The 21,334-nt window shown below is 37.5% G+C and overlaps 1 protein-coding gene across 1 annotated transcript in view; it reads left to right on the top strand.

Moving 5' to 3' along the window:
- Window positions 1-20,308, top strand: part of TMEM30A (transmembrane protein 30A) — a 41,069-nt gene extending 20,761 nt beyond the window's left edge. Inside the window, exons 2-7 of the mRNA XM_055534821.1 lie at window positions 4,769-4,876; window positions 7,251-7,358; window positions 13,605-13,692; window positions 15,177-15,320; window positions 15,954-16,160; window positions 18,782-20,308. Of these exons, the coding sequence (XP_055390796.1) occupies window positions 4,769-4,876; window positions 7,251-7,358; window positions 13,605-13,692; window positions 15,177-15,320; window positions 15,954-16,160; window positions 18,782-18,975 (849 nt within the window). The 3' untranslated portion in view covers window positions 18,976-20,308. The remainder of the gene's footprint in view (window positions 1-4,768; window positions 4,877-7,250; window positions 7,359-13,604; window positions 13,693-15,176; window positions 15,321-15,953; window positions 16,161-18,781) is intronic.
- The last annotated feature ends 1,026 nt before the right edge of the window (window positions 20,309-21,334 follow it).

Here is a 21,334-nt window from a genome sequence, read left to right as displayed (position 1 = left end):
TGGGCTTGTCCTGTAGGATCTGAGCAGTTCCTCAGCTTGCCTTCCTTCTGCTCCTTCTCTCTCCCCTTCAGTTCACACGGCAGTGTTTCTGCTAGAATGGCCCATTAGGTCCATGGTTCACATGCGCACTCACCTCTTTATTGAATGGTTGTTCACCTTAGTATTACCCTTAGTTGTATCCTTAGTATTCTTTTCAGAGCCTGCTTTCTGATTTTTTGTGGTATGGATAGGTTTGAGAATTTTTCCAGATCTTAAGTTTTGGTCCCTTTTTGCTTAACATTTTTTCTTAGTCCATTCTCTTTTCTCCCATCTTACTATTACTAAGCAGTCAGGTGGAACCAAGCCATTCTTTGAACACTGCTTAGAAATCTAAATATCCAGCTTCATCCTTCCACAAGTGCTACATTCCACAAAACACTGGATCACAGTTTAGTCAAATTCTCTGCCGCTTTATTGACGAGGATCATCTTTTTTTCCATTGTCCAATAATGTCCATTTCTAAGACTTCACCAAAGCTGTCTTTTACCATCCATGTTTCTACCAGTATTCTGATCATGTTTATTTATTAGCTCTCTAAGGAGATGGAAGCTTTCTTTTTAACTCTCGTCATTTCTTTCTAAGATCTCACCAGAATCACCTTTAATATTTATATTTCTAGCATGCATCTCAAATCTCCAGCCTATACCCATTTCCCAGTTCTAAAGCTACTTCTGTCTTTTTGACTATTTGCTGAGCAACATCTCACTTCTCAGTATAAAGTCTGTCTTAGCGTAAGCTGCTGTTTTAAAAAATGTATAGACCAGATAGCTTAAATAACAGATGTTTATTTCATACTGTCTTGGAGGATTGGAAGTCAGACCAAGGTGCTGGCAGATTCAGTGCCTTCAGATTCTTCACCCTGAAGAGAGTGAAGAAAGACCCTCCTCCTCCTGACTTGTAGATGGCTGCCTTCTCACTTTATCCTCCCATAGCAGAGAGAGAAAGAGAGAGAGAGAGAGCGTGCATGCAGTGTACACAGAGGCAAGCACTCTGCTCTATTTTTTTCCATCTCAGAAGGATTCTCATTCCATCGTGGAGGAGAAGGATTCTCATTCCATCGTGGAGGCCCTACCTTCATGACCTCATCTAAACTGAATCCAGTGTTCCCACCTCCAAGTTATATTGGAAATTAGGGCTTCAACATATAAATTTTGGCTGATCCAAACATTTAGTCCATAATTTACAGATGGCAAGTAAACATGTGAAAGATGCTTGACATTATCATTCAGTTCAGTTCAGTTCAGTCCAGTCGCTCAGTCATGTCTGACTCTTTGCGACCCTATGAATTGCAGCACTCCAGGCCTCCCTGTCCATCACCAGCTCCCGGAGTTCACTCACACTCATGTCTCTCGAGTCAGTGATGCCATCCAGCCATCTCATCCTCTGTCGTCCCCTTCTTCTCCTGCCCCCAATCTGTCCCAGCATCAAAGTCTTTTCCAGTGAGTCAGCTCTTCGCATGAGGTGGCCAAAGTACTGGAGTTTCAGCTTTAGCATCATTCCTTCCAAAGAAATCCCAGGGCTGATCTTCAGAATGTACTGGTTGGATCTCCTTGCAGTCCAAGGGACTCTCAAGAGTCTTCTCCAACACCACAGTTCAAAAGCATCAATTCTTCGGCCCTCAGTTTTCTTCACAATCCAACTCTCACATCCATACATGACCACGGGAAAAACCATAGCCTTGACTAGACGAACCTTTGTTGGCAAAGTAATGTCTCTGCTTTTGAATATGCTATCTAGGTTGGTCATAACTTTCCTTCCAAGGAGTAAGCATCTTTTAATTTCATGGCTGCAGTCACCATCTGCAGTGATTTAGGAAACTGCAAATTAAAACAATGAGATACCACTGCACACCTGTTAAAATGGTGAAACCCCAGAACATCAACAGCATCACATGCTGGTGAGGATGTGGAGCAAAAGGAAGTCATTTATTGCTGGTGGGAGTGCAAAATGGTACAGCCACTTTGGAAGACAGTTTGGCAGTCTCTTACAAAACTAAACATAGTCTTACAACGCAATCCAGCATTTTTACTCCTTGTTATCATAGTCTTACAACGCAATCCAGCATTTTTACTCCTTGTTATTTATGTAAATAGGCTGAAAATTTACATTCACACGAAAACCTGCACATGGATGTTTATAGCAGTTTTACTTGTAATTGCCAAAACTTAGAAACAACCAAGATGTCTTCTGTGGTACACCAAGAAAACAGAATAATCTTTGATGCTAAAAAGAAATGTGCTATCAAGCCATGGAAAGACAGAGAAATCTTAAATGCATATTACTAAGTGAATGAGATAAATCCAAAAAGGCTACATGCTATATGATTTCAAATTATGTGCCATTCTGGAAGAGGCAAAACTATGGAGACAATAGAAAGATCCATGGTTGTCAGAGGTAGGGGTGAGGGAAGAATGAATAGGTAGAGTGCAGAGAGTTTTTAAGGCATGAAACTATTCAGTATGATACTGTGATGGTGTATGTATGTCATTACACACTTGCCAAAACCCATGGAATGTGCAACACCAGGAGTGACTCTTTTAAGGTGGACTGTTGCCTTTGGGTGATAATTATGTAAGATTACAGGTCGTCATTTGTAACAAGTACATTTCTCTGGTGAGGGATAGTGATAATCAGGGAGGTTGTGTAGGTCCAGGGAGTATATGGGAACTCTGTAGTTTGCACTCAGTTTTGCTGTGAACTTCAAACCACTCTAGAAAATAAAATCTATTTTAAAAAATTCATATAATGGAAAAAATTTTCTCATTTTAGCTGTTAGGTCAGGTCTTCTGACATCTGCTGGTGTATTGCAATTCAGTTGTGACACTAACCACCTGAGTTTGTGTCAGAGTCCACGGGTATAAGGGCTTGGTCTCCAGCAATACATCTGAGTACCACTCATACACCAGCTGCAAGTCAGGCTCCCGGGCAACCCATATTTACGGCCAACTGGCTACAAATACGGGAGTTCCGAGTCCCCCTCGCCTAGACCTCCCTCAATTCACATGCCAGGTGCAAGTGCAGACGTCTCCAGGCCGCCTGAACTTCTCACCAACTGCTTATAAATGTGGGAGGTTCCTGTAACTTCTCTCAGGTTTCCCAAGTTGTTGGAATAACTCAGAACTCAGGGAAGTGCTAGACTTATACTTTTATTTAAAATCATATAAATCAGGATCAGCTAAACAAAGAGACATTTGGTGAGGTCTTGAATGTAGAGCTTCATGCACTCCTCCTCCCTGAGAATCGGGGCTTGTCAATGGGCTGACCAACCCAAAGCTCACCTGTGCTTTGGTGGCCAGTGTTTTTATTGGGATTCCATGATGAAGGCATGATTGATTAAACACTGGTGGCTCAGTTGGTAAAGAAGCTGCCTGCAGTGCAGGAAAAGCCGGGTTCAGTTCCTGGGTCAGGAAGATCCTCTGGAGAAGGGAATGGCAACCCACTCCAATATTCTTGCCTGGAGCATTCCGTGGACAAAGGAGTCTGGTGGGCTACAGTCCATAGGATTGCAAAGAGTTGAACACGACTGAGCGACTAACACATGACTGAACTAAACCTCCAGCCTTCTCCCTCTTTCCAGAGTGTGGACTGGGCCAAAGTCCCTAGTCACATCTGGTCTTTCTGGTGACCAGCCCCCTACCTGTCCCATTGCCTTAGCACAAACTCGTGTGAATTAAGGGGCTTATCAAAAACAGACTCTTATGAGCAGGGAAATTTTAAAGGACAAAATCACTGCAGATGGTGACTGCAGCCATGAAATTAAAAGACGCTTACTCCTTGGAAGGAAAGTTATGACCAACCTAGATAGCATATTCAAAAGCAGAGACACTACTTTACCAACAAAGGTCTGTCTAGTCAAGGCTATGGTTTTTCCTGTGGTCATGTATGGATGTGAGAGTTGGACTGTGAAGAAAACTGAGCGCTGAAGAACTGATGCTTTTGAATTGTGGTGTTGGAGAAGACTTGAGAGTCCCTTGGACTGCAAGGAGATCCAGCCAGTCCATTCTGAAGATCAGCCCTGGGATTTCTTTGGAAGGAATGATGCTAAAGCTGAAACTCCAGTACTTTGGCTACCTCATGCGAAGAGTTGACTCATTGGAAAAGACTCTGATGGTGGGAGGGATTGGGGGCAAGAGGAGAAGTGGACGACAGAGGATGAGATGGCTGGATGGCATCACCAACTCGATGGACATGAGTCTAAGTGAACTCCGGGAGTTGGTGATGGACAGGGAGGCCTGGCGTGCTGCGATTCATGGGGTCGCAAAGAGTTGGACATGACTGAGCGACTGAACTGAACCAGGAACCCAGGACAGAGATAAAGCAGATTCTTAAGTATCCAACACCAGGTTTTAAAAATGGTAGCCCTTGAGAAACCTGATAGTTTTTTGTTTGCTTTATTTAATTTGAAAATATGCCATGGAAAGCTGAAATGACAGAAAAGTTGTTTAGACTTTATAGCTATTTAAAAGTTAATACATCATTTTGAATTTTATATTTATGATTTTTGCATCAATGTGTTTCTTGTGAAAAAGGAGAGATGAGCCAGTAGGATAACATAGGACCCTTTCCAGTTTTTACAGGCTCACACTGTCTAATAGATGACCTTATAAAAAGATTTTTTTCTGGACTGTGGTTGCTCTCTCAGACTCATTTTTCCATCTGATAGCAGATTATTTCAGAGTGTATTCACTTTCTCCAAGAAAGTATACTTAGTTATATTTTTCTCTTGCAGATTGATTATACCGGAACAGATCCTTCCAGTCCCTGCAATAAATGTTTGTCTCCGAATGTTACACCTTGTGTTTGTACCATTAACTTCACACTGGAACAGTCATTTGAGGTCTGTATTCTAAGTAATGTCTTAGAAAACCCATGCTTTAAAAAATATTGATATTAATTTTTTTTACTAGTTATTTTCTTGTTGAGATGTAGCTTTAATTTATTGAGAGTCAGTACACTTTTGAGGAAGATTATTTTGTTTAGTTAGCAAATTATGCTGTCTGATTATTAAATGCATTAATAGTTTATTCTAGTTAGTACTTTATAAGCAAAATTTGAAACCTGTTTCTGGAAAATTTTATAACTGTACAAATCACTTTTGTATCAAGATTCTATCTACATATGTTTGTATTTAAAAAATTATTGCTCAAACTGTCTTGACTACTTTTAATACCAACAGTTTTTACTTTAGAAAATAAATACTAATTCACACATTTAATTGCATCATTTTTTAATCAGATCTGATGCTTTAACCTTTAACATAAGTGCAAACACTTAGTTGACAAGCAGTTAGAAAACTCTCCACAAGGTATGCGATGTGTGTGTGTGTGTGTGTGTGCGCGCGCGCACGCATGTGGTCTGCGGGCCTTTTGCATTCACACTTAGCTGTCATTCTTGGAAACTGAGCCAGATGGTGAAGGACACACAGATTCAGAGTAGTCATGGCTAGACCAATTTATGCTCTCCTTTACCTGGAAATTGAACTTTAAAAAGTATTGTTTTATTCTTCAGGGAGCAAAACTACTTTAATACAGGCCAATTTTTTGGACTTTTGTAGCTATGCTTTAGATTTTCTTAAAGGTACTGAAGACTTTTGAAGTCCCTGGGAGATGGTTGCCATCTAGTGGTTATGGAGGCTCTTGCACCGAGATAATGGACAATAAAGCTCTCTTTTTAAAAATTATAAAAATAAATTAGGGAGAAGACAGGAATTTAATTATTTTGTTTTAGCAGAAATAGCATAAATGTAAAACATCAGAAAAGTTTGATTTTTTTTAATGTGATGGACAAACTATAAAGATGCATTGCTGCTACTGCTGCTAAGTCGCTTCAGTCGTGTCCAACTCTGTGTGACCCGGTAGACGGCAGCCCACAAGGCTCCGCTGTCCCTGGGATTCTCCAGGCAAGAATACTGGAGTGGGTTGCCATTTCCTCCTCCAATGCATTAAAGTGGAAAGTGAAAGTGAAGTCGCTCAGTCGTGTCCAACTCTCAGCGACCCCATGGACTGCAGCCCACCAGGCTCCTCCAGGCAAGAGTACTGGAGTGGGGGTTCCATTGCCTTCTTCAAAGATGCATTAAGTTCTGCTTTTGTCAAAACAGGCAGAATTAAAGACATGGAAGAAACTTATAATGATTTGGAAGCTCTATTAGTTTCCTCTCCCATTCAGAAACACTTAGGGTTTCAGAACTTTTCTTCCGCAAAGGTGATTGTCCTCAGATTCATTTTTTTGTGGGTTCTGTGTTCTTTCACAAGCCCAAATTTGAATTGGACTAAAACCTTTTCAGAGAACAGAAATCAGCCAACAAAATAAATGAATAAATTTAAAAAAGGTTTATATGTAAATATTCTATTTATATAGACTGAAAAAATTTGCATACTTGACATTCAAAAATCAAGCCTTGAATAAATGATTGTGTATATGAAAACAGCAAATCAGATAAAGCCAAATGTTATTGAAATCCTTTTTCTTTTCTGAATTCCTTTTAATCAAGGATAGATTACAGACTGTAGAGGTAGCAATGAGAAAGGAGAAACTAGCTAATGTTTTTGCCACCTCCAAAAATCTTAGTCATTTAAGATGACTACCTGGCATCTTCTAAATAATTATAGTGTATATAGGTTACTCTTCTTTCCTAGGATTTTTCCAAGTTGACTCCATTGCATACATTAAAGTATTTTGCTTGATTATTATAAAATGACTTATCTTTACTAATTATAAATTCGTTCATTATTAATATTACATAGTATCCTGTTGAAGAATGTACTATGTCCCAATTCAAGTTCAACATTTATTTTGAGCAATAAATGAAAGCTTGACAATTATATCTTTGAAAAGTTGATGCTAATTGGATAAAGACCAATCTGAATTACAGAAAAAATTTTAAAAAGTTATTTATAGATTTTAATTGGAAGATAATTACTTTGCAATTTAAAATTGAAAGTAGATCAAACTAGGCTAATAGATTTCATGAGAGCTTTTCTATTTGTTTGTTTTAATGTAACTAGATATCTTTGAGGTCTTTCAGGGTATTTCAGAGTTTACTCTTGGATTTTTTGGAGCATGCTTTCTTTATTTCCAGTTCTGGCAGAATTCACCCCAGTACCTGTTTTAAGTTATCAATGTTCTGAACTAGTCCAAATTACATAGTTTTTATGTATGCATGAAACTTTATACTTAATAGTTTTATATGAACATTTTTTCCCTTTCTCTAGGGCAATGTATTTATGTATTACGGACTGTCTAATTTCTATCAAAACCATCGTCGCTATGTGAAATCTCGAGATGATGGTCAGCTAAATGGAGATCCTGGTGCTTTGCTTGTAAGTAAAGTGATAGAACACGAAACTGGTGTTTTAATAACTAAGAACATGTGATAATTGTGTTCTCTCATTTCAGTGAGATCTGTCAATTCTCATTTCAATAAGAAATGATAGATATTAAAATGTTAAATGAAATTAAAATATTGCTTGTCATTTTTTATTTGTTTAGTGAGGGTTTTAGTTAAAATTTTTTTCTCTGGAATTTGCACAGATTAATGATTTCGTGCAGCCAGAGGACGCGTTACTTCCTGCTTGTTTCTCATAGTATCGAGATTTTTGCTTTGTTAACTCCCTGGCCTCAGCTATAAAGAAGCTGCCTGCTAATACAGGAGACACGGGTTCCACCTCCTGGGTTGGGAAGATCTCCCTGAGAAGGAAATGGCAACCCACTCGAGTGTTCTTGCCTGGGAAATCCCATGGGTAGAAGAGTCTTAGTTTAGTTCAGTTGTTCAGTCGTGTCCGACTTTTTGCAACCCAGTGGACTGTAACACACCAGGCTTCCCTATCCATCACCAACTCCCAGAGCTTGCTCAAACTCATGTCCATTGAGTCGGTGATACCATCCAACCACCTCTCCTCTGTTGTCCACATCTCCTCCTGCCCTCAATCTTTCCCAGCATCAGGGTCTTTTCCAGTGAGTCAGTTCTTCCCATCAGGTGGCCAGAATATTGGAGTTTTAGCTTCAGAATCAGCCCTTTCAATGAATACTCAGGACTGATTTCCTTTAGGATGGACTGTTTGGATCTCCTTGCAGTCCAAGGGACTCTCAAGAGTCTTCTCCAACACTGCAGTTCAAAAGCATCAATTTTTGTGCACTCAGCTTTCTTTATAGTCCAACTCTCACATGCATACATGACTACTGGAAAAACCATAGCTTTGACTAGACAGACCTTTGTTGGCAAAGGTAATGTCTCTGCTTTTTAATATGCTGTCTAGGTTAGTCATAGGTTTCCTTCCAAGGAAACCTCTGCCTTTTAATTTCATGGCTGCAGTCACCATCTGCAGTGATTTTGGAGCCCAAAATAAAGTCTGTCACTATTTCCATTGTTTCCCTATCTCTTTGCCATGAAGTGATGGGACCGGATGCCATGATCTTAGTTTTCTGAATGTTGAGCTTTAAGCCAACTTTTTCACTGTCCTCTTTCACTTTCATCAAGAGGCTCTTTAGTTCTTCACTTTCTGCCTTAAGAGTGGTGTCATCTGTGTGTCTGAGGTTATTGATATTTCTCCTGGCAATCTTGATTCCAGCTTGTGCTTTGTCCAGCCCAGCATATCACATGATATACTCTGCGTGTAAGTTAAATAAGCAGGGTGACAATATACAGACTTGATGTACTCCTTTCCTGATTTGGAGCCAGTCCATTGTTCCATGTCCAGTTCTAACTGTTGCTTCTTGATCTGCATACAGATTTCTCAGGAGGCAGGTAAGGTGGTCTGGTATTCCCATCTATTCAAGAATTTTTTGACAGTTTATTGTGATCCACACAGTCAAAATTTGGCTTAGTCAATAAAGCAGAAGTAGATATTTTTCTGGAACTCTCATGCCTTTTCAATGATCCAGCAGATACTGGCAATTTGATCTCTGGTTCCTCTGCCTTTTCTGAATCCAGCTTAAACATCTGGAAGTTCACAGTTTATGTACTGTTGAAGCCTGGCTTGGAGAATTTTGAGCATTACTTTACTAGCATGTGAGATGAGTGCAGTTGTGCAGTATTTTGAACATTCTTCGCCATTGCCTTTCTTTGGGATTGAAATGAAAACTGACCTTTTCCAGTCCTATGGCCACTGCTGAGTTTTCCAAATTTGCTGGCATATTGAGTGCAACACTTTCACAACATCATCTTTTAGGATTTGAAATTCAAGGATCTAATCCCTTGAATCTATTTGTCACTTTCACTGTATAATTGTAAGGGATTCAGGTCATACCTGAATGATCTAGTGGTTTTCCCTACTTTCTTCAATAGAAGTCTGAATTTGGCAATAAGGAGTTCATGATCTGAGCCACAGTCAGCTCCCGGTCTTGTTTTTGCTGACTGTATAGAGCTTCTCCATCTTTGGCTGCAAAGAATATAATCAGTCTGATATCGGTATTGACCGTCTGGTAATGTCCATGTGTAGAGTCTCCTCTTGTGTTGTTCGAAGAGGGTGTTTGCTATGACCAGTGTGTTCTCATGGCAGAACTCTGTTAGCCTTTGCCCTGCTTCATATTGTACTCCAAGTCCAAATTTGCCTGTTACTCCAGGTCTCTTGACTTCCTACTTTTGCATTCCAGTCCCGTGTAATGAAAAGAACATCTTTTTTGGGTGTTAGTTCTAGAAGGTCTTGTAGGTCTTCATAGAACCATTCAACTTCAGCTTCTTCAGCATTACTGTTTGGGGCATAGACTTGGTTTACTGTGATATTGAATGGTTTGTCTTGGAAACAAACAGAGATCATTCTGTCGTTTTTGAGATTGCACCCAAGAACTGCATTTTAGACTTAAAAGAGCCTGGTGGGCTACAATCCATGGGGTTGTAAAGAGTTGGACATGACTTAGTGACTAGGTAACAAAAACAACGGTCAGTTTGTAATGGAATTTTGATGAATGTAGCATTCTGGGAATATAATTTGTTCTGTTTGGGTTTATTCATTATAATTATACTGGGTAGGAATATGTAAATAAACTACTTTTAATTTCTGAGATTATGTTTTAAAATTAAACATGTATGCTCTTTGTTTTTTACCCTGCTGCTGCTAAGTCACTTCAGTCATTTCTGACTCTGTGTGACCCCATAGATGGCAGCCCACCAGGCTCCCCCATCCCTGGGATTCTCCAAGCAAGAACACTGGAGTGGGTTGCCATTTCCCTTTACCCTGTGGGACACCTAAGTACTAAAATCCAAAGGGTGGGTTACTGAAAAACTGTCTGAGGAGCTTTTTGAAAATAGAGAGTCCAGAATTCTCCTAAGTCTTTCATGTCTACGTCTACAGGGTTGGAGCTCTAAAATGTCTGTTTTTAACAAGCTCCCCTTCTGATGCTCAGCCGGGTTTGGCAACCTATGGACTAGGTGATCTTGGGTTCCTGACTGTTGTTCAGCTCTCCATAGTAGTGGCTGGTGCCCAGGTATTTTATATTATTGCTGCCAGTGCAGCAAGCCTGAGGAGTCCCACAGTAATTTAAGGATCTCTTAAAAACAGTGACTCTCTTAGAATGCGGTTTAGAACCATATTGGGACCAGAATGGTCCTGGTAAATGTATAATTGCCCTTGGTTATCCTTCCCAGTTTTATTGCTATTTCCTGATGTTTGGGATCTTATGAAATAATAAGTCTATTAAAGATTCCAGTTAGGTCTGTAATAGTTTGTAGTCCATGTCGGGGTTTATGTTGTTAGATCCACAAGTCCAGAGAAGGTGATGTTCCATGAGACACACCAGGTACTCAGAATTTGTCGATTGGGATCATAGATGGGGTGTGTGTTGAAAGACCCAGAAGTGGTGGTTGATTTACAGTTCTTTTATGTAGATACACTCTTCACAGAGGGCTAAAGAAGCTGAGATTCTTTTCTTTCAAACTTCAAGCAAAGTTTTTCAACTAAACTTAGGATTTTTTTCTGTAAAGGGCCAATAGTAAACATTTTCAGCTTTGCAGGTCATGTAGTCCATTGCAGCTACTCAGCTCTGCCATTTTAGAATGAAGGCAGCCATAGACAATACTTAAGTGAATGGGTGTAGCTGTTCCAATAAAACTTTATTTACAAAAACAGGTCCTGGGCTGAATTTGGTTTGCAGGCTGTCATTTATTGATCCCTGGACTAGACCAAAATATATGACTTAAGACCAGATGGCTTTCAAAAATTTTAAAGATGTTCAGAATAAACAGATTGAAGTCTAAGTTACTTAACATTGTATGTAAGGCCCTTCACAATCTGATGTCAGCCTACCACTCCAGCCTCTTTGGTTTTATATTCTATCCTTAATGTACCTTTGGCCTGGCTGCCCTGGGCCATATATACTATTCCCTAACTATGCCTGGTGACACGCGTAATCTGCCCATTTTGACTTTTACATTTCATTTGTCTAGATTGTGGCTTTTACTCTTTCCTTGGAGGTCCCCTCATCTCAGGCCTGCCGTTTAGTGTCTCTGGATGCAAAATAACTTCTTTCTGTGTGTACTTCATTCATACTGTGTTCACACTTCATTTCATACTTTACTTAACACAGTCTCCCCATATCATCCACTCTCTGTCTTCCTTTCCAGCAGTTCTACGTAACTGCTAGAGTGATCTTTAAAAAAACATAAATACCATTTCTCTGCCTAAAATCTTTCAGTGGTTTGTTTACTCAGGATGATCTGAGCTGTGCACGACTGTCCAGTCTTATCGTTTTCTTTATTGCCCATACTCTTAACTACATTCCTCCTTGACTTTCTCAAAGATACCAGGTTCTTTCTAAATGGCGTGTACTGTTCTCTCTGTTTCAGGCTCTCTTCCACGTGTTCTTCACGTGGCTGTCTCCTGCTTTCTTCAGGTCTTAACTTTGATGAGAAAGACTTCCCCATATCATTTATTTACTTATCTTCTGTCTTCCCAATCATACTGCAAGCCCATGAGAGCAGGGGGCACGACTTTCTTTAATCACCATGGACCAAGTACCTCTACAGTGCCTAACACATGAGAGGCATTTAATAAATAGATATGGAATAAATATAGACACTTTTGTCATGGCTCTCATTTCATATTATAGTTGGTTGTGTTTGGGTTTGTTTCCCTTGTTAAATTGTGAGCTGCTGAAAAGCAGAGACTTTTTTTTCTTTCATTTTTCCCTTTCTAGCACCTTTCATGGTATGTGGTACGTTAGGTACTCAGTAAATGGTTTTTCTAAGGCAGTTACTACAAAGTATGTAACCTTGCTTAGTTCAGTACCTGATGACTAGGTAGTGAATATTTTCCTTTCTTTTAAAACTTCTTCAGTAATTTAGTAGCTAGAAGACAGTTCTTCAGGACACAAGTCCACCATCTCCTCTCTTTGCTGGTTTTCTAAATGAAGTTGCTATTCCACTCCCTCCCTCACCCCCCAAGAGTTTAGTGGTTACAGTATATATATATGTCACACTGAGAGTTTATTTACCTTTTTTTCTTGAAATCAGTTTTCATCAAAACAATCAAATAATAATAGGCTAATTATATATTGTTTATCTTCATGGCCTTAGAATAATAACTTTACGAATGTAGATGGCATAGGGACTGAAAAGCTGAGAAGTCAAATATTAAGGAGACTTTATGAGATTCCCTGCCACATTTCTTTAATGTTCTCCTGTCTTTTTCACTCCTGTAGTTCTTTTTCCAATGAGAATGTAGATACAAGACAACATTGGTGATAATGGAATAGCCCTAGGACGCTAGGTTCTAGTTAATTTCAAATTGAGACTATCTTGCTTTGTTTATATGTTTTGAAACATGGCCTAATGTGGCCTTGGGATTACAGAATAACTCAGACATATACCTCATGTGAGACTTGGTAGAATCTCTAGATTAACTACAAATTACATGTTTCCTTGAGATCTTCACTAGGGACTAAATCAAAACTGAATCTGGAGGACAGGTGTATTGCTGTTTGCCTTGCCAACATGTTTGTTTTCTTTAACCTGGATGCACAATTTAGAGAAGACTGCTATACTCTGAGACTTCTTTTCCTTCCTTCTCTCCAGTCAGCCAACCCTCTTCCCTGCTCTCCCTTCCTTCCTTCCACAGAATTTAATTTGGGGATTTAACTCCAAATTACAGAATTTGAAATTATCTAGTTGAACATGTTCTTTTTGTAAGTCAGGCCCAGATAAATCAAGGGACTTGCCTGAAGCAGTACATTAGTTGGAACTATAAGCTCCAGTCTTACTTCCAATTTAAGATTCCCTTCATTACATTACAGCTGGATTGACAATAGATGGCTTCTTAATTTTTCTTGGGTCGAAAACTGTTTGTAGTTATGATTTCTGTGTTGGTATGAAGATGTTTTAAAATATCATTTTGACATGTATCTATGTGACAAAATATATGCGAAGAAAGGTTATAAAGCAATAATGTTAAGGAATATATTTTGCATAGTTAAATGTGGTATTATTTATAATCTGTCTTTAGTATAGACACTCTGTATGCATTGCAAATAAGAAATACGTAGGCATTGAATTTTTAATCAGTAATTAGGGCTAACTGATAGTTTTCTCAGAGACCTGGGTAATGATTTCTCTCTTCTTTCCTTTTGAATATCAGAATCCCAGTAAGGAGTGTGAGCCTTATCGAAGAAATGAAGACAAACCAATTGCTCCTTGTGGGGCTATAGCCAACAGCATGTTTAATGGTATGATATAGAGATAAACAAAGATTATATATATTATACTATAGTTAGGAATATTTGTATAATCTTACAGAGACAAGAATGAACTTAGCAACTGAACAGGAACATGAAATTGTAAAATTCAACAGCTTTAAGATAAATATATAATATTAGTTTTGCAGTGGGATATTGGAATGCTTTATGACTTTCTTTTGTGAATTCTTATATTTTAAGAATTTATATCTCTGAGAAGAAGCAGAGACTTTCTGCTACTTCTGGTTTCATATATGATAAACTAACTTTGAATATTTATACCATAAAAAGGTATACAGCACTGTCTGATATGAATATAATATGAACCATAAATGTGAGACATGTATATAATTTTAAGTTTTCTGATAGTCACATTAAAAACAATAAAACCAAGTTAAATTAACTTTAATAATATTTTATTAAACTCAGTATGCCCCAGATATTATCATTTCAGCATGTAAGTGATGTTCAGTATATAAAGTTATTAGTGAGATATTTCATATACTAATTTTTTATATAAAATCTTTGTCTGATGTATATTATATCCTTACAAAACATTCATTTGGACAGGCATTAATTTCAAGGGCTCTGTAGCAATATAGCCGGTGATTACCATGTTGAACAGTGCAGATATAGAATTTGGTAAGCTAGAAGCTATTTAGCAATGTGCGTTTTTTTTTTAAAGAATAGGAGAGGCAGATTTACCTTGCAACTTGTTTTATTTGTGTTAATATTAAAACATTTGACCTTACCACATACCAGCTAGCCATGTAGGAAAATGACTTGGAACTGTATTGAGGAAAGGCAAGTTCATCTAGGATCATAAAGTTACCATAGTTAATTCACATGTAAATAACCAAGAGCAGATGCACATCATGTGCCTGCTTTGTTAAAATTGCTTTGGGGAGCAAATACCAGATCCTCATTTCTCATGGAGTAAAGCTGTTACTATGGATTTTCAGTAGATGTTGAAAGGTTGTTGTTGAATCACGCGAAGACACCGGGATTCTTGGCCCCCGGAGGAGAAGAATTCAATCCAGGGCCAGAGACGAGGCTTGATCGCTCAGAGCTTTTGTGTAATAAAATTTTATTAAAGTATAAAGGAGATAGAGAAAGCTTCTGACATAGGCATCAGAAGGGGGCCGAAAGAGTACCCACTTGCTAGTGTTAACAATGAAGTTACATATTCCAAAGAATGTCTGGAGGTTGTAAAGACCTCATCAGACCTACTCCCATAATTTACATTTTAAGATAACAGAATTAGCCAGAAGGTTTAATCCAAAGACTGTCCTCAGGCAGGATACATTATTGTTATATAATCCTAAGGAATGTGGAGAAAGAAAAAAAGTTTGTCCTTTCTTCCTCCTTGAGAATTCTAGACCCCTCTCTCCTTGGGGACCCCTAGACTCCCTATCAACCTGCCTAGGAAATGACTCTCTCAATGTTTAGTAATATCTCTCTTTTCTTGTGTCTAGATACACTAGAATTGTTTCAGGTTGGCAATGCATCTGATCTTATGCCTATTACTTTGAAAAAGAAAGGTATTGCTTGGTGGACAGATAAAAATGTAAAATTCAGAAATCCCCCTGGAACAGATCCCTTAGAAGAACGATTCAAAGGTAAAGTATTACTGTTATCCCTTAAAACATAATCTAGGTATTTTAATGAAATACCTAAAATTTTCTGTCTTTAGGATCTTAAAAAAGTTTATGGTTTTTTAAAAACAACTTTTCTCCATGTCAAATTAAGTAAAATATGTAGCATTTTCTAATGTGTTAAAATTCTAAAGGAAACATACTGTTCATCTTGAATTTCTCTGGTATTTTCTTATGTGTTTCAGCTATAATCTTTTAAAGTTGTAACAAAGTTCATTTTAAACAAGTATTTATTTAAATTTTATAAGTCCAATTTTTTTTTTTTCTTTGCCTCCTTTATTCCATAATGTAATGTTTCTTACCATTACATCTTTGCATTAAGTCATCTGCCTTTTGGTACATACTCAATAGCCTACTTTTAGTAATCTCTTGAGATAACAGTCACATCTTTGTAATTATTTGTTAAGGTTTTATGTGAGGAATTGATTTCTCTTTAGATTTTAAGACTTAGAATATGACTATATTTCTATTTTTGCACATAGGAAAAATATTCATATTGTGTATCTTTGTTTTATCAGAGTGTGACTTTTCATTGAAACTCTTAATAAAATTGAATATTTTGTCTCCCCATTTCCACTCCCATCTCTCCTTTTTAAGGCACAACAAAGCCAGTAAACTGGGTTAAACCAGTTTACATGTTGGATTCTGATGAAGATAATAATGGCTTCATAAATGAGGATTTTATTGTTTGGATGCGTACTGCAGCATTACCTACTTTTCGTAAGTTATATCGTCTTATAGAGCGGAAAAATGATTTACATCCAACATTACCAGCTGGACGATACTATTTGAATATCACATACAGTATCCTTTTTTGGCCATGTACACAGATTCAAAGAATTTGAAAGGAGTATAGTCCAACCTTGTCTCAGTTATGTGGCATGCTACTTTGTACTTTAGTTTTGTTCACTGCATTTTTATAAGAGTATGTGTATATGTATGAGAAAGTCTCTTTTAACTTGTTTCTTCCAGAAACATATTTAATTTGTATATACTTTGGACTAGAATTCAAGCATATTATTTGGTGAAAAAGTGATCAGGGGTTCCCATATTACTTAGTAAATTATTTAAAATGTAGTGCAAGATTTATTAATAAGTTAGATATTTTTACAAGAGAGATTGTAATTGAGTTTAATGCAAAGGCTAGTAAGTATACCTAGTGCTTAGCAAATAAGTGTTGTTGGTAGTGGGCTGTTTCAATATTTTTTTTTCAAAAAATTTTTTAAATATTAAAAATTAATGAATTTGTTACTTCATATCAACATAATTATTTATAATGATTCTTTTTACAGTACCAAAGCATTTTTATCATTAGCTGTATTGTTCTACCTTAATAATTTAGGCAGACTTTTAAGTGCTGATAAATATCATTTATTTCATCCTAACTCTATGTCAATTATATTAAATACTTTGCATATATTATTTATTTCAAGCATTGTGAATCATCTCCATATTGTAGACAAGAATACAGGAACATAGAGCCTTTAAGTAACTTATCTGAGATTACACAAGTAGTAGAAAAATTGGGGTTCGGAATCAAGCTGCTGACTCCAAAGGCTGTTGACTTTACCATCAACCACTACTGTAGGCTGCACTCCTGGCTGGTTCACTCAAGTAGTCAGACCTGTCCATATCAGCCTGGGTGCAGAGTCTTTCCTAAGCTAGAAATATTGGGCACTAAATTTTATTTTAAACAAAATCCTTACATCTTTTAATCTCTAGCCCATTGCTTGTATATATCATGGATGAAAATAGCTCAGATATTAGCATTTAAATGTTTGCTGATGATCTTACATTTTTGATTTTTCATAACCCAAATTATGATTCATGGGGTCGCAAAGAGTCGGGCACGACTGAGCGACTGAACTGAACTGAACCCAAATTAGCTATAAATACATATTTTCAGTTTAGATTAATAAATGGTTGAATTAATAGACCTCATTTCAAAGTAAAGCTCTATTTGGATCCTTAGTGTTTTGATTTTGCACCTCAGTACACACCTGAGCATGACCTGATAGTGACAGACTGAAAGTGTCCAAGGTTTTGAAACTCTGCCTACATAGCAGCAGTTTTAGACAAACAAACTCAATTCAGGTGCTGGTAGAGAGAATAATTGGAGAAGGAAATGGCAACCCACTCCAGTGTTCTTGCCTGGAGGATCCCAGGGACAGGGGAGCCTGGTGGGCTCCCGTCTATGGGGTTGCACAGAGTCGGACACGACTGAAGTGACTTAGCAGCAGCAGCAGAGAGAATAATCTTGAGGCTGTAGCCCAAGTAGAGGGCAGCCGCAGCCTACAGCACAAGAAAGGGAAGGCTTTGGAGCACTCAGGGTTTCTTAGTTGACAGATAATTTGCACCAAGAAAACTGTTAGGAGAATTGTAGTCTTTTGAAAATCAGTTAGACAGAAATGAGACCTGCAAAACATCAAGGGTTAATTATGAAAACTGAGTCTAAGGTGGGAACCTGATATTAGAATTAAGGTAGAAGCCCCCTTTTTAGGGTTGGGATATTGAGAGACTAGCTTGGGTGATTTGATACCACATCCCATAGAGTATTGGGTTAGTTAGAACTCTTATAATCATTCCTGGCTTGGGTTGCGATTGATTTAAGGACTGGTAGAACTGAGCCTCCCATTGGAGTCACAGGGCCTGTCTTCCAGGCTGGGGAGCTACAGAAGCTGGAGAAACAGATGGGAACTCTCACACTTGATTCAAAAGATGCATCTGAAGAAGTTGTGAACCTTTAGCTTAGGGACTTAGTTCTGTCTTCTTCTCTGCCCTAACTCTTGCCAGAATCCTGGAATTTGTCCATGGATGTAGCTCATCCAGTATGTCGATGTCCCATTTCTTCCTTCATTTCCATTCTGTTTTAGCCATTGACTCTGTATCACACTGTGAGTTTTCTCATTGCTCCAAGTCCGCCGTATAAAACTTCAGTGTCATGCTTTTTGTCTTGTGCTGAGTCCTCCCACCTTCTCAGAACGACACTCTTGCTGCACATGCGTTTTGAGCTCAGTGCTCAAAAAGTACCCCAGTCCCTTCATTCTTCCCGTTTCTCCTGGTCTGTCAACCTCATTTTCCTCTATGGGTTTCATTGCTGTTTATCTGAAATTTTTTTTTTTCACATTACAGGCCTTTTACCCCTTCCTGTGTAATGAGAACAGAAATATCTGAGAAATGAGAAATTACGTAACTCTTAAATTTAGTTGCTTTTGCTTGTAAACTATATTGGCTTCTACTACTAACAGTTTGTGAAATCAGTCCTTTAGGGTAATAATTGTATAATTATGTTGTGATTTAGAACATATGAGTAAGGTATCTATCATAGAATTATACCAATGAATTACAAGGAATTAAATGCCAACTTAAGTTGTATTTTAAAAATCAAGTAACAAGACATGGACGTCTTCCTATACACTCTTCAGATTACCCTGTACATTCATTTGATGGACGGAAGCGGATGATCTTGAGCACCATTTCATGGATGGGAGGAAAAAATCCATTTTTGGGGATTGCTTACATCACTATTGGATCCATCTCCTTTCTTCTGGGAGTTGTACTGCTAGTAATTAATCATAAATATAGAAACAGTAGTAATACTGCTGACATTACCATTTAATTTTATATTCTGAAAACAAATTTACTGCATGTGCATCAAGGCCAGTCCTGTTCAACCTAGCTTTCAAATGCTGATGTTCTGGTTAGTATGTCATTTTTGAAGTTGGCACATAACATTTTTTAAAAAGCAGTCTTTGTCTTCTGCTTCTTCCTTATGGATGACTTATGAAAATATATGACGGGTATAAAACAGATTAGCTATACTGATCATATCAACACTGTAACTGCTGAAATGGCATTATGATGTTTCTTTTTTGTTGGGACAGGCTATGTGATGCATAGAGCCTCTTTCATGTGAAATGCGTCTGCTGCTTATATGTTTATGCTGTGTTGATGATAATATATTGACATATGATACTGTATATGTGTGCCTGTTGTGTGAAGAACGGGATTACAAGATGTATGAGTATAACGACTTGCTAACCTTTCAGGATCCAGAGTTACAAAAAGATGAAGAAAGACCAAATCTAAATAAAACACTTCATCATTTTCATGTGTCGTGTGTAAAGGCTTAAAGTACCATCTTTGTTGAGGTGATTCCTGTATTCAGCTTATCCAGTACAGTTGTCAAGCTTAGATTTGATTTCAAAGGACATGCTTAACCTGGCTAGCATAGGAATTAATGCTCGTGTCTGAAGAGGTCAGGTGGGTCTCAGGAGAATTTAAAATTCCACTTCCTATTTTGGCTAAGATGTTGCAGTCAGGAAACTCATCTTACTTGCTGTTTTTACATGTGACCATTTCCCTTGAAGCTTACACTTCATCAGGGATCCAAGAATATAGGTGAGATGGGAAAACTTCTAGGCAGACCTTGTCTTCTGTCTCAACTATAAACCAGGTATAAATGTTCAAAGGAGACTGTTTTCATTCTTGTGGTATTTAACATTCAGAAATTTGCTTCAGCATTGGAAATACCTCAAGCTGTTTTTAATTTGCAGGTAAGTGTTTTGACCTAAGTACTAATATTATATTTCTGAGATTTTAGAAAACAGTAACCTTTATTTCCTCTATATTTCATCCAGTTTTTACATGTAGGTCAAATGTGGATGTGTACGGACATTCTCTTTAGTTATGGCACCAATTGTTTTGGTTGGTTTTTCTAAGACGTACTTTCAAAAGAAATTCTTTAAATTTCCTAATTAAATTCTGGAGATTTCGGAGTATGTACACGGTAAATTATAATATATATGCTTGAAGTTATTTTATTTTCTATTAACTGGAATTATTTTTAATATTCCTTCTTGAATAAATGCTGTAATTTGTTTGCTATGGAACTGATTCTTGAATGTAAACTTATTTTTTCACATGCATGAAATGTATGTCGTAATCAGAGGTGGCTTAATTGCATTGAAATGGCTATTTTTTTTTAAACTAAAATAACTCATATGTTTGTATAGAAAAATGCCTGTTTGAATTAAGAGTTTGTAATGGTTTCCTTTGGTTATATTTTAAATCAAAAGGTCTGTGTAATGTATCAATTTTGACTACATTTTTTAAAAAAAATAATGTAATGGTAATAGTAGAAATGTGCCACACTTAAGTTTTGTACAATATGAAATTCAGTTAAAAGAACTTGTAGTTCATACTTAACAGAATATTACTTGCATGAGGTACTTAATATTTGGTTATCCTGAAGTTTCTGAGTGCATAGGGTATTCTTTGTGTAAAACTATTTTATTGTCAGTCGTTCAGAATATGGTTATTTATTCTGATAATTGACCCTCTTGCACACGGCAGTGTATTTTCTGGGATATATCAGTAGGGGAGAGGGCTTCTGCCAGTATTTGCAGGTTGTGTTTGTGCTGTTTAAGAAGGACTGACTGCCATCCTGCGTCTCTTTTTCTAACTGGGGGACCAGGATTGCTGCTACAGAAAAGTCGAAGAGCCTCTCCAACCCTTTGTCATCTGTGGTGAAGATGGAATCTTAAAATATATTTGGAGTTTTATCTGTTTTTACAAATACATTGATGGCCTAAATTCTCCCTTGTCTGCTGCCATTTGAGTTGTTAGGGATTCCTGTTGCTAAATACGAAGAATGTGGAACACTCATATGGCCTCTGTGACTGGGGGAAGGAAGGAAAACATTTCTTTCTTATGGGCTTTATGCTCACTTTTGGAAACACCAATGTCATACTCAGCTTTCAAAGAATCAGAATGCATTTTAAGACAACTAGGTTGAGTAGAAGGCATTGAAGAATACATTAACTTGCTGGAAATAATTGTGATACATGAAGTTCCCAATTAATGGAATTATTTAATATGTAAAGACTAAGAAATTTCTTTGAAATCATAAAACAGTTTAAACATAAATTGGTAAAAATAACTGTACTACCTAATAGAGAATTATTCAACCAAGAGAA

Source organism: Bubalus kerabau, chromosome 9 (genome assembly GCF_029407905.1).
Source record: "Bubalus kerabau isolate K-KA32 ecotype Philippines breed swamp buffalo chromosome 9, PCC_UOA_SB_1v2, whole genome shotgun sequence".
NCBI lineage: Eukaryota > Metazoa > Chordata > Mammalia > Artiodactyla > Bovidae > Bubalus > Bubalus kerabau.
Note: the sequence above shows the minus strand (reverse complement) of the source record. Positions and strands in the feature narration are given on the sequence as shown.